Source organism: Ceratotherium simum, chromosome 13 (assembly GCF_057802395.1).
Source record: "Ceratotherium simum simum isolate JZ-2026a chromosome 13, ASM5780239v1, whole genome shotgun sequence".
In the NCBI taxonomy this organism is placed as follows: Eukaryota; Metazoa; Chordata; class Mammalia; order Perissodactyla; family Rhinocerotidae; genus Ceratotherium; species Ceratotherium simum.
In genome coordinates this window covers 35,948,567-35,966,941 of record NC_141912.1, presented here as the reverse complement: position 1 = coordinate 35,966,941, position 18,375 = coordinate 35,948,567, and the positions used below count along the sequence as shown (strand labels likewise).

Below are 18,375 nucleotides of genomic sequence, written 5' to 3'. Positions count from 1 at the left end.
TGCCTCGGGGCGCGCCCGGGATCCGAACCCGGGCCGCCAGCATCAGAGCGCGCGCACTTAACCGCTAAGCCACGGAGCCGGCCCGATACTCAGTTTCTTTAGGCCAGAGACTATGGCTATTATATTCTTTTGAAAATTTGTATTAAGCAATATTAAAGCAATACAAAAAACCCTAAGAAATAAAACATGACTGTTCCCCTGAAGCCCTGTATGCAAATCTCCTCCCATTAGTTTTATCTTTCCAACACATTTCTTTATTCTTTTGCTGCACGTGTCCCTAATCAATATAATGATTTTTCTCTGTGTCCATGTGGATACTAAGTTGTCCTAGCAGGGTCACCTGTATCACGAATCCAAGAGCTCATAGGTGGGAGGGTGTGTTCCCTGGACACATTTGTCCATCTCTGCACTGATATCACCTCTCTCAATGACAAGAGCTTCATAAGAAGGTCTGATACCTGGCCGGCCAATCCCCCACTTTGATCTGCCTCAAAATTGCAGAGGTTTTAATCTCTGCCTCTGCCATTCCTGGTTCATGATCATGCTTAATGAATGTTTGTTGAATAAATGGCAAATTCTGTTTTTTTTTAGTGTGTCATTTTCAGGATCTTTTAGGAGCTTTGCCATTTAATTTCTTTTTAGATAATTATGTATTTAAAAATCAAGCTTCAGAATAAGAATTTACTGACCAGAATACCACTTACTGTTTTATAAAGTAGTGAGGAGTAAAGCCTCTGGCTAAAGTAAGAAATATTTTGTTTTGTTTTTTTTTGCAATAAATTTGCATTGGGTTGTCAAGGAAACTTACTGAGGAGAACTGTTTACTGGTAATAGGGTTTGCTTTGACATGTGACTACAAAGTAATGAGGCTTGCTTTCTCCAGCCTCAGTATTACATATAGTTTTACCTCATATAGTTATGTTTTGAATATGCAAAGCAATAACACTTGCAAGATTTACTAATTAATATTTCATGTTGATTGAAATTCAGAAATTAAATTATACTTTATGTTAGAGGTTTCCTTTTCTTTGCTTTAGCTTTGAAATGTCCCTGTAAAGGTCTTTCATTTGGACTATAACCTAATTGGATAGCCCTAGTCAGCCTTTGATGCAAATGCTTAGGTTTAGAATGGCTGGAGGGCCAGCCTGGTGGCGTAGCGGTTAAGTGCACACGCTCCGCTGCAGCAGCCCGGGGTTGGCAGGTTCGGATTCCAGTCGCGTACCGAGGCACCGCTTGTGAAGCCATGCTGTGGTGGCATCCCATATAAAGTAGAGGAAGATGGGCACAGATGTTAGCCCAGGGCCAATCTTCCTCAGCAAAAAGAGGAGGATTGCCATCAGATGTTAGCTTAGGGCTAATCTTCCTCACACAAAAAAAAATATATATATATACAACCATACATTCACCAAATGTAGCAAAAGAACATAAGTATGAAAATAAACACATTTGAAAGAAAAAAAAGGATGGCTGGTAAATACTGCCAGGAAGTCAGAGAACTCTAGGAAGAAAGACTACATTTTGTTATCTATATAACAAATCAGTGAAGGATTAACCCCTTTTTCTACTTTCTCTTCTTGAATCTTCCTTGAAGATTAGATAGATAGATATGACTTAGATGCCATTGTATAGGGTGTCTTTGGAGGGCTTTTTTTAACTTTTGAACTTGAATTAACAAATATGATTATATTTGGGTTTATTTTCCTTTTGATAAGGAATTTTTTAAAATGTAAGATTAGCCATAGTTATCAAGAAGAACAGGTGTGGCAATGATCTTTTTCTTTCATGGAAATAGTATATTATTTTAGCTTTATAATGTAATATTGTAAAAACTAAGGATAACCTTCTGGAAGGCTGCTTTCTTGGAGCGTAGACTCTGAAGAACAGAGTAGTGGCACTGACTCCTTTAGCTTTTAAAAAATTACTGTGATCTGAAAACTAGTTTTATTTTATTGAGGTGAAGTTAAACATAACAAAACACTAACCGTTTTAAAGTGACCAAGTCAGTGGCATTTAGCAACCACCACTTCTATCTAGTTTCAAAACACTTTCATCATTCTAAAATAAAATCCTGTACCCATTAAGCAGTTACTCCCCATTCTTCCCTTCCCTTCCCTTCCCCCAGTTATTGGCAACCACCAGTCTGCTTTCTGTCTCTATGGATTTACCTACTCTGCATATTTCATATAAATGAGATCATACAGAATTTGACTTTTTGAATCTGACTTTCGCTTAGCATAATGTTTTCAGAGTTCGTCCACTATGTAGCATGTATCAGTACTTCATTTCTTTTTCGTGGCTGAATACTAATCTATGTATGTATGTGCCACGTTCTGTTTGTCCATTAATCCACTGACAGACATTTGAGTTGTTTCTGCTTTTTGGCTGTTGTGAATAATGCTGCTATGAACATTTCTGTGTAAGTGTTTGAGTACATGTTTTCAGTTCTTTGGGGTATATGCCTGGGAGTGGAATTACTAGATCATATGGTAATTTGAGAAATTTTTGAGGAAAAATCTCAAACCACTGAACTGTTTTCCACAGTGCCTGAATTATTTTACATTCCTGCTGGCAGTGTATGAGGGTTCCGATTTCTCGACATCCATGTCAGTACTTGTTGTTTTTGGAATTATAGCCATTTTAGTGGTTGTAAAGTGGTGTCTCATGGTGGTTTTACTTTGCACTTCCCTAGTGACTAATGAATGATGTTGAGCATCTTTTCATGTGCTTGTTGGCTAGTTGTAAATCTTCTTTGGAGAAATGCTATTCATCTTTTTGTTGAGTTGTAAGAGTTCTTTATGTATTTTGGATACCAGACCCTTAATAGATCAGATAGATGATTTGCAAATATTTTCTTCCATTCTGCAGGTTGCCTTTTCACATTCTTTTTTTTTTTTTTTTTTGGTGAGGAAGATTCGCCCTGAGCTAACATCTGTTGCCAATCTTCCTCTTTTTTGCTTGAGGAAGATTAGCCCTGAGCTGCCATCTGTGCCAGTCTTCCTCCACTATATGTGGGTCACTGCCACAGCATGGCTGACGAGTGGTGTAGGTCCGTGCCCGAGATCAGAGTGCGCTGAACTTAACCACTACGCTGTAGGGCCGGCCCCCCATTTTTTTTCCTTTCTTTTTTCATTTAATTATTTTTTTTTAAAGCTTCAGTGCATAGTTGTGTATCTTAGTTGTTAGTTTAATTTTCTATGTGAGCTGCCGCCACAGTATGACAACTGACAGATGGGTGGTGTGGTTCCATGACTGGGAAATGAACCCAGGCGATGGTGGTGAGAGTGCTGAATCTTAACCACTAGACCACCAGGGCTGGCTCTTTATATTCTTCTTTTTTTTTTTTTTTTTTTTTGCCGAGGAAGACTGGCCCTGGGCTAACATCCGTGCTCATCTTCCTCCACTTTATTTTTTTTTTTTTTTTTTTTTAAGATTTTATTTATTCATTTTTTTCCCCCCAAAGCCCCAGCAGACAGTTGTATGTCATAGGTTCACATCCTTCTAGTTGCTGTACGTGGGACTCGGCCTCGCGTTGGACGGAGAAGTGGTGCCTTGGGGCGCGCCCGGGATCCGAACCCGGGCCGCCAGCATCAGAGCGCGCGCACTTAACCGCTAAGCCACGGAGCCGGCCCTTCCTCCACTTTATATGGGACGCCGCCACAGCGTGGCTGGCCAAGCAGTGCGTCGGTGCGTGCCCGGGATCTGAACCGGTGAACCCCGGGCCGCAACAGTGGAGCGAGCACAATTAACTACTTGCACCACTGGGCCGGCCCTTTATATTCTTGATAATGTCCTTTGATATGCAGATGTTTCTAATTTTGATGAAGTCCAGTTTATCGATTTTTTTTTTATTGCTCATGCTTTTGCTGTTGTGTCTAAGAATTTGGCATATCTTGCCAAATCCAAGGTCATAAAGATTTACCCCCATTTTATAGTTTTAACTCTTACATTTAGGTTGTTGGTCCATTTTGAGTTAATTTTTGTATATGAAGTAGGAGTCCAATGAGGACTTTTATTTAAAATCAAAATTTTATGGAAAGTCCGCATTGTGTATCCCTTGATTAAGCATATATACACATCAACCAAAAACTGCTATGGATTTTATATTATTTTAAATTATCCTGCATTGTATTAATCAAAGCAGAACTTATATACATTTAAAAAATAGTACTTCTAAGTAGAAGACATTATTTTCTCAGTCCGTGGGCTATATATATTGCTGACCGTATATGGATTCAGGTATTTCCTTCATGTAACTCCGTGGTCCCCTCTGAGTCTACAGATCACAGATTTTGTAGAGGTGCATCAGGAGAATCTGTTATGACATAAAAAAATGGATTAAGGATGAAGAAAAAGGTAGAATTTCCAGGGGCCCATAGATAGTTGCAGAGACTTCAAGGGAGAGAGAGGAGATGACTGGAAGGTAGTCATCGGGAAGTCAGTGGTGGAATCTATAAGGGCTAGAGAGGAAGTAGCATTTTCTTTCAGGCTACAAGGATGACTGCAGAGTAGAAGTTAAGTGCTGGGGGTGGATGTGGGGTGGGATGGGGAATATGGTTTGGAATAGGGATGGAGGTGCAGAAGACATCATCAGGAAGTGATAGTTTAGGGAATGGTTGAAGATTCCTTTAGTTTTATAAATAATGCCAGCCCAACTCTACCTCCAAATAAGTCCAGCTAACTTGTTTTTAGCATCTGTCCTGGAGAGGGGCAAGGAAAAGGAACTAGGAAAATTCTAGACTTTATGTCAACCATGACTAGAATGTTGATTAAATTTGAATTAGTAAACTATATGCTACATCAGTATTTTGTGTGTGTGGGTTTTCTTTCATTTCTTAATAAAATTTTCTAGTAAAAAAATTCCAGTTTTATCTTGGCTGAAAGCATGATGAAAAGAAATTTTTCCACTTCTCATGTAGATGAGAGAGTTAGGTTCTCAGTGCGTACTTAGAGCTTAGGGTGGTGTGTTGTATTGGTCTATGGCCATCTGATGGAGCAGGAACTGGGACACAAAGGAGTGAGAACCTTGGAGGGAAAGTGTTGGGACTGTGGTGCCAACCACGGCTGAGGACTTCGTTCCTTCTGGCTAGCCCCTCACAGTGCTCACAGGCTCACCACTGACAATCTTTTTAGTCCTTGTCAGCTCTGTGTTCAAAGGGCTTTAGAGAAGGGAATGAAGGAGAAGGTAGATAGGACAAGTGACTGAGAGTCTGAGAGAAGGGTAGAGATAAAGGCCACTGGTTCAGATGCCCTTCTGCTTTTACTAGGCAGATTGTCTACTTTTTCAAACAGAAACAAAAGTTACCTTGTAAGAAGTGATTTGGAGAGGTATAAATAAAGAATAGAATACTTTTACTTTGTTTAAACTCTGAATTTGTATGAATGTGTCTTTTTGAGTTTTTAACTGCCCATGTGACCTCTGTGACTTTCAGGTGCTACTTGTGAGCAGTAGTCGCCATCCAGACCGATGGATTGTCCCTGGAGGAGGCATGGAGCCTGAGGAGGAGCCGAGTGTGGCAGCTGTCCGTGAAGTCTGCGAGGAGGTATGCACTGAGAAGAAAGGGCACAGCCGTACCTTATAATCGTGAACTTGTCATGTCTGTGTAGTACTTTAATTTATCACTACTCACTGAATAAACATACTCATGATCAGAGAAAGAAAGCATTTAACAGTTACCATGTGCCTTCTTGATTAAAGAGGTGATCAGATTGTGACATGGTAATGTTGATCAGTCTATGCAGAGAGAGGCCTCTGTGGTAGTGACTGTATCTCAATATACTACACAGTCCTTTGTGATTTTCCATGGATCTCTTCCAGCATTGCCTCTGTTACCTGTGGCAGAAGACCAAGTATCAAATGGTTCGTTGGCCCTAAGAAATAAAAGGAACAGGCAGTATTGGTATAAATGGCCCATTCTCATTAACCTTTGGATAAGGAGGAGGCAGCCCTTGTACTCCCATGCTTCCTGGGTCCTGGCCATAGAACAGTGGCTGAAGCAACAATTCTGTTAGTCAGAAGCTGTTAATGGTGCAACTTGAAAGATAATAGTATCTTCTTTTTCACTCAGTCACATGATACTCAACATACATGTGTTGACTTCCTGGGTCATGCCCAGTAAAGTCATGCACCACGAATGACATTTTGGTCAACAACGGACCACGTATACGACGGTGGTCTCGTAAGATTAATACCGTATAGCCTACGTGTCTAGTAGGTTATATCACCTAGGTTTGTGTAAGTACACTCTATCATGTTCGCATAACGACAAAATCACCCAACAATGCTTTTCTCAGAACGCATCCCCATCGTTAAGCAACACGTGAGAGTATATCTTACTAGAGACTCTAGAATAAATAGTTAGAAGAAGTAAAGTCTTGGACCTGTAGTTCCCTTACTTCAAGAGCTTACAGTTTGTTTGGGGGAACTGAGAAAGAGATTGCAATTCAAAACCAGGAGGAAGGAACTGATGTTTCTTCATAGCCTCTTGTGGCGACACCATGCTATGCTCTGCTTATCTTATCTTATTTAGGACTCCTAACTCGGTGGTGTAAGTTTTATCACCCCCATTTACTTGCCCTGGCCACAAAGATAGTGCTTTTTAGATCCATTTCCTTGTTTCCCAGGGGACTTAAGACTGATTCTAAAGACATATAAAATAGCATTAGAACAAGTCTAAATTATACATTTCTTTTGGGTCCAGCCTTTGCTGAAGTTCTCTTAGACTAATCTTACCCTGGGAATACTCAAGGGATTCTTTCCTCGCTCTGAACTCCTATAGACTTACATTGGCTCTATCACTCTCTTTTTTTTGTGTGTGAGGAAGATTAGCTCTGGGCTAATAATATCTGATGCCAATCTTCCTCTTTTTGCTGAGGAAGATTGGCCCTAGGCTAACATCCGTGCCAATCTTCCTCTATTTTATATGGGACGTCTGCCACAGCATGGCTTGACAAGTGGTGCGTTGGTGCGCGCCCGGGATCCGAATCCGTGAACCCTGAGCTGCTGAAGCAGAGCACACGCACTTATAACTGCTACGTCACTGGGCCTGCCCCTCATTTTATTATATATCTGGTATCCATAACTAGATTGTAATCTCTGAGGACAAAGATTATGATTCCTAGTTTAAATCCTCCCTTCCTGTGCATAGTATGCCTCTAGGTAAACAGAAAGTAATTACTGCATGCTTCTCTGACAGATTGAACAATGTATGGAATGATAAAAGTCCTGAAGAAATACCCTAAGTGGAAATTATCAGAGTTCTTTCAGGAGGATCCCAAAGGTTTGACTATTCAAATAAGTGTGGTAGGGCCAGTTGGTGGACCTAAGCTGCATAATTTTTTTTTATTGTGAAATTTTTGTTGTACATTATTGTTTGTCAGTCACCATATAAATTAAGCTGCATAGTTTTGATTTAAATCCAGTTGGCTCCTGTAGGTTCTAAGGCACGTAAGGCAAAAGTGATGTTTGACAGAGTTACCGTGGCAGTTGTGGATTCAGGTTGTTGGAAGACCTGAAATAGAGTGATGGTTCTAGAATAGAGAAAGGAAAAAGTTCAGAGACCTTGTGCAAAACTTGCTATTTGGTTTTAGGAGCTGTGAGGGGGAATCTGATAGCTCTACCTTTGTAGAGCACATTTGGATTTGGCGTCTGTCTCAGGAAAGCTTATACTAGTAGTTATTACTATTGTTGCTTTGTTTTTGAGTGTTATGGTTGAATTGTCCCTGAGTTATACAAGTGCAGCTAAGATGTAGAAAACTAGATGATTGCAGTAGGAAATGCAACAAGGGAGTAGGAAGGGATATAGGGACCTTGCTTACTACCCTTTTGTTGCCTGGAAATTACATACCATCCTTCAGTAGGTAAAACAGAATAGAATGAAGTAGGATTCAAGTGCTTATGACACAGGAAGGTGAATGTTGCACACAGATAATGAAACTATATTCCTCATAGGATCAGTATCTTACCTACCTCCTGTATTGAAGGGAGTTCCAAACTTGAAATTAAACCCTGCCTGCCATTCTTAGCCCTGACAAATCCTACCTGACTTGGAGCAGTTTTTTCCCCTCCAGTCAAAGGAGAGTCATACTGTACCTTGTACTTTATTCCAGCATGATTGAGAGGATGAAGAAATGTCTATGAACTGCTTGGAACTTTAGAATAATGTACCAAATACAAACAATAAAAATTAGAGAAATGTGTCATTACAAAAACAAACATTTCAGTGGCTTCCATCAAAGTAAAATGGATGAGGTGGTTTTTCCAATTCCATGTCCATCAACAGAGAATAAGACTTGGAATCAGAGGGGATGTAGGTAGATATTTTTTGTTGCCCTTGAAGGGTAGCTTTTGTAAGCAGAAATCACTATTTAGGGGTTTATTTAATTTTCAAAATGTTATGACTTTTTTAAAGTACATATTTTCAAAAACTTAGTTCTTTCATAATGCTCGTAGATCTGATTGCTCTATTAATAAGCATAGGAGATTTTACTAGTCACTTATAAGGGGGCTTTGGATAATACCTAGACCAGTTCATTGAAGACTTTCAGATGTTTCAAATTGCATTTATAAATTTAATATATTTGACTGCTTTTTAAAGAATTTCGGTCATCTGACTAAAAAAAATAAAAACCTTATGAAACTCTTCAACAAAAAAGTCCTGTGAATCGCAGTATTTAAAGTTACAAATAAGGTGTGTCATAGATTCTCTAAATATTCCCATAGTGTATATAAACTTGAGATTTTTCAACTTAAAATCCCAAGTCAGAAATAAATTTTTCAATTACACTTTCAAGATTGAGGTTACAATCTAATAGTCCAAATTTTTTTAAACATTATAAAATCATAAAATGTCTGGTCTGCTTCTTAACATAGAAATATTTATACTATGATTTTGATTCTCTTAAACATTTTTATATTTCATTCTAAATATTTCTAGGATGGAAAGATGCTTATTCACCAAAGAAAGCGGCCCTTCCTGTTAAATGAGGCCAGGACTCTCGGGTGGCCTGATAGGAAACACTGACCCACTTTACTGTTGCTCTGTCAAGACTCCATAACATTACAAGGCTGGTGGTCGTGGAGTCCATGTGGATGGGAATGAGTATTGAGTGAGCAATCTGCAGTGTCTGGCATACCTGGCTAACTTTGTGCTTCAATCTGAAGGTTACTTCCTCCATGTAGTCTTTGTGATTTCGTTGTTCTTCTTGTGTGTTTCCATTGCAGTCTGTACTTCTAACATCATGGTATTTATCATGCTTTATTTTTTTTATTATTTTGTGTGTGTGTGAGTAAGATCAGCTCTGAGCTAACATCCGTGCTAATTCTCCTCTTTTTGCTGAGGAAGACCGGCTCTGAGCTAACATCTATTGCCTATCCTCCTCCTTTTTTTTCCCCCAAAGCCCCAGTAGATAGCTGTATGTCATAGTTGCACATCCTTCTAGGTGCTGCATGTGGGACGCGGCCTCAGCATGGCCGGACAAGCAGTGCGTCGGTGCGCGCCCGGGATCTGAACCTGGGCCGCCAGCAGCGGAGCGTGTGCACTTAACCGCTAAGCAATGGGGCCGGCCCTATCATGCTTTATTAATACTTCTTGTTTGTCTTCTGTGCTGGATTTTACACCCCGTAAAGTACCATTCTTTCTTGCTCACTGTTGAATCCCCAGTGCTTAATACATAGCAAGTGCTTAACAAAATAAGTGCTACAATTATTGATGTGAGCTCTAGAGCAGCCATATAAATGCAGTTGAGGTAGGTCCTTTCAGGTTGTTAGGAGTAGACATATCTATAGATCGCTCAGTTAGGAAGAAGATGACAGTGTCACAGCAGCTGCCTAGCTAGGCTATGCAGAACTGGAAACTTGAGTCACAGTAGGTAGGCAGACCTTGCTCATGGTGGGTGGAACAACAGGAATGCAGTGTAGCTCAGGGAGCCTGGTCGCTGCACCAGTGGCCCAGCCCCTATTCCACTGTGGAGGAGCTGCCTTTCTAATCTTTTCTCAGCCTCCTGGCTTCTACTTACCACTTTTTGCTTTAGATTTTTACTCCCTTGTGTACCGCTCACCAGTCTGTTGGCTCTGCCTGTGTATCTCACATTCAGCCTTCCCAAGAGAGAGGATATGATTGGTTTTGCCTAGTTAGGACCTTTGGGCAGAGTTGCCAGGCCACATCATTAGCTTCTGGCCATTTTGAAGATGTCTGCCTTACCTTTGCATCAGTTGCTGATTTCTTATTCCTCTAGCTGTGCTCAGAGTGGTGAGGTCATGTGTTATAAAAGCACGGCAACCTGTGTTTATAAGTACCACCTGTAGCAGCTTTACTGGGAGTCCTGTGTAGGTAGTAAACAGACATTTACCAACACAGGAAAATGTCTGTAACATGTTCCTAAGTGATCAAAGCAGACTGTGAAACAGTGTTTGTGATATGAAACCACTTAGTGGGAGAGAAATGTGTGGGTCCATTTGTGTAGAAAGAATAGATAACGCTGTTTGTACAATTCCCATGTGTCAAGCTCTGTTCTAAGCGTTTTGCGTATGTTGCCTCATTTAATATTTACCAGACCCTATGAGATAGGAACTGTTATAATCTGCATTTTACAGGTGAGAAGAAAACTGAGGTTCAGTGAGATTAAGTAATTTGTCCAAACAAATTGTGCCCTGCTAAATGTACTCAAGTGCTCAAGGTGAGATTTGAATCCAGAATATTTAGTCTGAGCACCCACACTCCTAATGCTGTATGCCTTGAAAGAACATCCACCAAAATGTTCACAGTGGTTATCTCTGGGTTAGCTCATAGATTATCAAGTTTTCTGCAATGAACGTATATTTATTTTGTTACGATAAAAATTTTCTATATAAACGTGAATGGAATGAGATTGTTAAGTAGTGTATCTTGGCATTGTCAGGCCTAGGTACCATTAAACTCAATCTGTTCTGAAGCTTTGTTCAATCCAGCTTAAAAATTTCAGGGCCAGCCCGGTGGCATGGTGGTTAAGTTCGCGTGCTCCACTTCAGTGGTCTAGGGTTCGCAGGTTCAGATCCTAGGTGCAGACCTACACACTGCTCATCAAGCCACGCTGTGGCAGCATCCCATATACAAAGTAGAGGAAGATCAGCACAGGTGTTAGCTCAGGGACCATCTTCCTCAAGCAAAAAGGAAGATTGGCAGTGGATGATGCTCAGGGCCAAAATTCCTCACACACACACAAAAAATTTCAACAACTTGGCTGAATTTCAGAAACATAAATCTGTAGCACTTGAAATATTAGCAGTCACATTTAAAGGGCAAAAATATTCCTTTTTGGAAACTGACCTCCATTTTTCAGCTGCTTATAGTCAAAATCTTATTACAGTGACTCCTTAAAGGGTTAGAGGGATGAGGCTTTCTCCCAGGGCCAGCCAGGGGCCTTGGTAACAGTGCATCTCTAGCCCAGGGCAGCAGAGGCTTGTGTGAGCCAGCCATGTGATACTCTCTCTGTAATAAAAAAGAAAAGCACCTTTTTGTGTGGTTTTCAGAGCTATTCTTTCTTGCTAATTCAATGGGAAAGGTAAAACTGTTGGCTGACAGGGAACAAAGAGAGAAGCTAGATCTGAAACTGTTCTATCTTCTGTTCATCTGTTACATTTCCATCTCTTTTGCCCACTCTCACCTCAGCCAAACCAAGAGCATTATCACAAAGATATAGAACATCTGAAAACAGAAACAGAAGGAGAAAATTATGTACATACCTTCAATTGCATTCTCAAGGATGACATTCATTCTGCCCATCAACTTAAAAAGCAAATTCAGTAGTTATTTTACTCTCAAAACGAGTTTATTTGGGAAAAGCCAAAAGAATTGTAATTCGCGACATGCATGCTATGGCGCCATAGGCAAATCCAGAGAGACAAAGGAAGGGGCTTGCTTTTATAGAGTATAGAGAGTAAGAAGGGGTTCCCATAGTGGGTGGGGAGGGACTGTTCTAAGTGAAAGTCACTTGGAAGAAAGTAACAGTTCAGGGTTACAACAGCTCCTGATTGCCTGAGCTGTGGCATTTCTCGTTGGCTGTGCTGTTGCCATGTCAGGAGAGAAATCTTCCTTCAGTAGTAAAGTAGTTGTACTTCCTGTTGGAGATGCAAGTGTTAGGTCTCTTCCAGTTTGGAGTAATTGATAATGTATGATGGGTGTGAGAGCTCCCCCTACAGGCCTTCCTGACTCCAATTTGGTTGAAGTTTCTTTTATTCATTTCACATTTACCCCTTTTGATCAAGATCTTTCTCCAGAAGTATCACTGAGCAAGAGTCAGGTTCTCTGCACATAGTGGTCTTGTCCTTCAGTGCCAGGAAGGACCTTTCCTGGTTGTCATGTCACATGTTGGAGGGAAAGTGCATAGTGGTTGGAAACCATTAAGGCCACATTTGAGTAACAAGGAAAGTTAGAGGGAGAACTCACAGGCATTTCCCATCTAAAATCTATATTTTGCCAATGTTGTAGTTGTTGGAGATCATCTCGAAGTGCTCAGCTGGCATCACCTTATTGGGCACATCATTTTTACAGAGGTTCGGCAGGCAGTAGGTACAGAACTTTACAGTAATTATACAGAGTAAGATTAAGAGCAATACTATAATCTCAGTTTGCAGGGTGGTTCTAAACCAGGAGCCCAGACTTGAAGGTAACCAGCTGAACAAATCAAAAGACCGTGGCTTGTTAGGTGAAATTTGTTACAGCCGATGTGCTTGCCCTCTAATCTTATGTAATTGGGTTTCTCCTTCCCCAAAGGCATTTATCCCTGTGCAACAGGAGGTGTTCACCACCACATAGACACCTCCTTGCTCATTTAGTAGATAATCAAGGGCTATGTAATTATCCAAAACTACCTTGGCCAGTGAGTTAAGTGATTGTTACTGGGCTGAAACTGCTTTAGTTCTGGAGTTGTCCAGCTCTTCTAGTGTCAAGGAGAGGTTCCTGATCATTTGTTCATTGGCACCCACACTAATTCATGGGAAGAAAGCTCTTCCCAGGGAGGCAAACCCACCTCTGTCACATAGACCTTCTAGGAGTTCTCCTTTAGGGAAACTATGGAGATTCAGTGGGAAAGACCAGTAAGAAGTCTCTGTTTGGTTATGCAGGACAGTGAATATGGCAAGGGCACACTATCCTTGTATTCTCCAGCTGTCAAGGTGATGAGTTGCCCAGGCATAAAAGCTATTACTGAAACTTCCACACAGGAAGATGTAACCAGGGGATGTATATAAGCCTCCTGCATAAATGATATCATCTGATAGACTTGTTCATCAGTGTAGAGACGTTAGCATTATATAACCAAGGCTCAGATACTATGTTGTTACATACCGAGAGGTTGCCGAAATACATGGACATGTTAAGAAACTTATAAATGATTCGACTTAGATTAATGGTCCCACAAAATTTTTCATACAAATATTCAAAAGATCTTATTTTCCTGTTCTAAGGTTGGGTTAAATTAAAGCAAGGGACAAGTTTAGGTGGGCTTAGCACCCTGACTCAGTAAAATGGGCCAGCAGAGCAATTTAGATAAACAACAGCATCTAGAATCCCAGTGAAATTACTTATAGAGTGAACTAAAGGGTCATCACTATCTTGGACAGATTGAGGTTTCTGATGGCAAATCCAGCAATCAGAGAGAATTCCGCCATTGGCAAGGGATTGGGAAATGCAGACAAGAGCATTGTACTTCAAAGATAGAGAGGGAGAAAATAAAGCAGAAAAGCAACAGTGAGAAGAGGGTGTACAGGCCTGGTCCAGTCATCTTGGGAAAGCTGTCTGCCTCAGATGTTGGCTGCTTGAAATCCTAGTCAGTTTGATTTGGAGGTCTCCAGCATTTATGCAGGACTAGATGTGAGACATGTACCCAAGACTCAAGTCCCTAAAGTTTGGCTGCCATTTGGTTAGTGAGGAGGGCCTAGTATAGTTCCTTCCAAGGATATTTCAAGGACAGTAAAAATTGGGAATATTACTTTGGAGAGTCATAGCCAGACATTTAAGGAAGCTGGAAGAATTTAGGATCCAGTCCAGGTATATAACAAAACCAAAAAGACAGTTAATCGGACTAGAATTTAATGTATACAAAGGTGCAAACATAATTTTTCTCTTCATAATTACCCCCATTTTTAATAAAGATAATCATAAGTAAAACTAATTTGTTTGTGTTAAACTTGGCCTGATTGTTTATATAAATGCAGCAAGAATAGTGATTGACCATAGAAGCTCCCTTTTTAAAGATTGCTTTGCTGGTACCTTGTAAGCAAGCAGTTCTTTGAAACTGTCTGACCGTATCTGAATCTACGTATATGTCTCTCTCAAATATGACATTCTAGTCAAAGCTTAGGTAATGTAGCCGGTATTTCCAATTGTGTCCTGTTATAAGGAGAACAGATTCTCGCTGAATTTATGTAACTACATATATTGTCATGAAAAGAATACTTAAGGGTTTCCGAATTCTGGAGGGATTAGGTAGAGAGAAAAAGATAAATGTTTCAACCTTTGTTGCAAAGATACACTTGACCAAATTGCTGTAAATTATAGATAGCTTAAAGGAGAGGAGAAAAGGAGGTCCGTTTCATCTGGAAAACAAAACATTAAACAGATCAGTTTTCCATTAGAGTTTTAGAAATTCTCAGTTCAGTGTTATGATCTTAAAGTTATCAAAACCCGATTCCAGAGTACTTGTCAAATCTTTTCCATGAATGTCTTTGAAGATGAAACATATTTGTAAAAGCATCAGAGTAAACCAATAACTGTAAATGACACAGGACCGACCCCCCCCCACCAGAAAAAAAAAGGCAGTGGGTAAGGATCAGATGAACATTCATTATAATGCATTTGACAAAGAAATTTGGGTATTTTTGTGACATACAGTTTTAGATAGTAACTGGAATTACAAGTGATAACATTATATTAGGACTTATCAGATTTTTAGCAATTTTGTACAATGTCTAAAAACACTTATATTACTAACATTCACCCATACAATATAACCTAAAAAGGTTTATTGTGACTTATTTGACCATGCTTCCCATGTAATTTGACTTATCAAATAAGCCTAATTAGTTTATCATCTCTCTTTTTATAAGGAGAGGGAACAGATCTTTTGAGGTGCTCCAGGTCCCTCTGGAAAAGCCCAGAGTTACATACAGGTCAAAAAGACTTCATTTAGAATTTGAATTTTTAGGAAGCTTGTCAAAAATATCAAAGGTTTTTGGGGCCAGCCTGGTGGCGCAGCAGTTAAGTTCAGGTGTTCCGCTTCAGCAACCCAGGGTTTGCTGGTTCGGATCCTGGGTGCAGACCTACTCACCGATCATCAAGCCATGCTGAGGCAGCATCCCACATAGAAGAACTAGAAGGACCTACAACTAGGATATACAACTATGTTCTGGGGGCTTTGGGGAGAAAAAAAGAGGAAGATTGACAACAGATGTTAGCTCAGGGCTAGTCTTCCAAAAAAAAAAATCAAAGGTTTGGACGCTTGACAAAATAGGATCACAGATCATTATGTATTAAGTATTAAATAATACTTAACTATCTGTTTGACCAAAGTAACAATAAAAGATTTCAAAGGCAAATATTAAATGTTACATAGTTGTAAGCAAACTTAACTCTTTTAATATTTAAGAAAACTCAGTTTTTCCTAAGTAATTAAAGATCTTATAAAACTACACAGGAAATTATTTTGATAAAACACAAAATCTCTGTTTTCTAGGCATATTACCTAAAAGGTAAAGAAGCTTATATAATCTGTTATCAAAAGCGGACCAGTAGCCCAAGAAAACCTTGTCCTCTTAACAGAAAAGAAAGCCAAATTTTAATTTTGCATCATCTTATTTATTTTATTGATGTTTTAATAGTTGATAACATTTTGAAATTTTTGGTTGTACCTTGTTGTTTGTCCATCACTATATACATGTCTCCCTTCACCCCTTGTGCCCACCCCCTACCCCCATTGCCCCTGGTAACCACAATACAGTTTTCTCTGTCCGTGTGTTGGTTTATCTTCCACATATGAGTGAGATCATACGGTGTTTGTCTTTCTCTTTCTGGCTTACTTCACTTAACATAATATCCTCCAGGTCCACCCATGTTGTTGCAAGTGGGATGATTTTGTCTTTTTCTATGGCTGAGTAGTATTCCGTTGTATATATATACCACATCTTGTTGATCCAATCACCAGTCGAGGGACACTTGAGTTGCTTCTATGTCTTGGCTATAGTGAATAATGCTGCAGTGAACATAGGGGTGCATAAGCCTCTTTGGATTGTTGATTTCAGGTTCGTTGGATAGATTCCCAGTAGTGGGATAGCTGGATCATAAGGTATTTCTATTTTTAATTTTTTGAGGAATCTCCATACTGTTTTCCATAGAGGCTGCCCCAGTTTGCATTCCCACCAGCAGTGAATGAGGGTTCCCATTTCTCCACAACCTCTCCAACATTTGTTGTTTTTTGTCTTGGTGATTATAGTCATTCTAATGGGCGTGAGGGTGATATCTTAGAGTGGTTTTGATTTGCATTTCCCTAATGATTAGTGATGTTGAACATCTTTTCATGTGCCTATCGGCCATCTGTATATCTTCTTTGGAGGAGTGTCTGTTCATTTCCTCTGCCCATTTTTTGATTGGGTTGTTTGTGTTTTTTTGTTGGCATCAGCTTATTTTTTATATTAAAACTCATTCATTTCAATCTTAGCCAGTCCTGATGGTGCATGAAGTTCCTTTCCCAAGATTCCTTTCCATAAACCCTCTACCACTTTCTTTTTACATTGAGATTTTGTCCTCTTTTTCTCTGTCCAATTCTGAAATGCTGGGCTGGCCCGGTGGCGTAGCAGTTAAGTGCGTGCACTTCGCTTTGGCGGCCCAGGGTTTGCAGGTTCAGATCCCCGTCGCGCACCGATACACCACTTGTCAAGCCATGCTGTGGCGGCGTCCCATATAAAATAGAGGAAGATGGGCCCGGATGTTAGCTTAGGGCCCATCTTCCTCAGCAAAAAGAGGAGGATTGGCATCAGATATTAGCTCAGGGCTAATCTTCCTCACACACATAAAAAAAGAAACAATTCTGAAATACCCAGCCTCTCTTTAGGACAAAGTTGCTTTCTTTTCCCTCAACAAAATGCATTTCCATTCCTCATACCTTCCTTTATTGAAATACACATCCTCCTCTCCATGCCTAGGGAAATGTTTCCCTTTATATTTCTAGTAGCTTTGGTTACATATATTAGAATTTTTAACCTTTCGAATCCTTAATTCCTAGTGAAAATTAAGAAGTAAGCAATTGTGAACTGTATTAGCATTTTGCAGCCTGGCAAACTTATAAATACTTTTTATAAATTTCTAGAAACGTGCTTTTTTTCCTAGAAAATTTCTCAGTGTAGCATAAAACATGTTCACTAATATACTCAAATGTCTTTAGTTTCTCCGCAGTAGGAGGCCAAAAGTAGGTAAACTTATGTTCAGTAATTAATGTTCATCTTATTTGGAAATGATTTAGCTATTCAGTGACCATCCATTATTTGGGTTAACATAGTATAAACTTTGATCTTATTCACATTTGTTTAAATTACTTACTTGTAACAGTCATGCTTGGATTAGATATTAAAGAGCTAACTATCATCTTAAGTTACTTTTCTTGTTGACAAATTTTGTAACAGAGATAACATGAGTTTAATAAACTCAGGTAGAATGAAAATTGTATGCCTGCATTATATTCAGCATCGATAACTCTAAAGACATTCCTGTTTCACTTAAACCAACAACCTTAAGCTAACATTTATTTACTAAAGATTAATCTGAGATCACATAAACTGAAAAGCGTTTGGGTTGGTTTTCATTATATTTTAATTCATATAAGCACTTATTTATTTTTAAGCCAAGTAAATAGAGCTCTTTACAAATCAATTTTAGCAGTACCATCTGGAGGTAGAAATATACCACGTATCTACAACACATGTATATGTAGACTCATATAATATACAAACAGATGCAAACGGAGACCTTATAATTTTGTTTTCAAGTTTTAACCATGTCTCAGGCACAAAACTCAAAAGAATAATTGGATCCAAATCGTATTTCTGGCAGATGGACTAAGTTAAGGTTACTTGTTCAGATGGCTAGAGTCTCTTACTAAAGTTTTTTTAATTTGCATTCTGTAAGGAACCTTTTAGAGCTGTTTTTGGAGTCATTCTGTCTGGTATCAAAAGTCTAGGGTAAATGCTATTTAAATTTTTTTTTCCTTCTAGTTGTTTATTTGCTCCAGTTAACTTAGAAATAGTAATTAAGTCTTTAGCATTTGAATCCTCAGAGGGTCTGATTTTAAAGGGGCAGGTTTTGCAAAGGTGGAGAGAGGAAGATGGTGCCAGGGGCAGAGCCTGAGTAC

At 39.5% G+C, this 18,375-nt stretch overlaps 1 protein-coding gene across 3 annotated transcripts in view; it reads left to right on the top strand.

The window, feature by feature from the left end:
• The window catches only part of NUDT3 (nudix hydrolase 3), a 134,016-nt gene that overhangs the window by 57,726 nt on the left and 57,915 nt on the right, over window positions 1–18,375 (top strand). For all 3 annotated transcript variants that reach the window (XM_087438475.1, XM_087438474.1, XM_004424250.3), the window contains exon 2: window positions 5,430–5,540. In XM_087438475.1, the coding sequence (XP_087294601.1) occupies window positions 5,430–5,540 (111 nt within the window). The remainder of the gene's footprint in view (window positions 1–5,429; window positions 5,541–18,375) is intronic.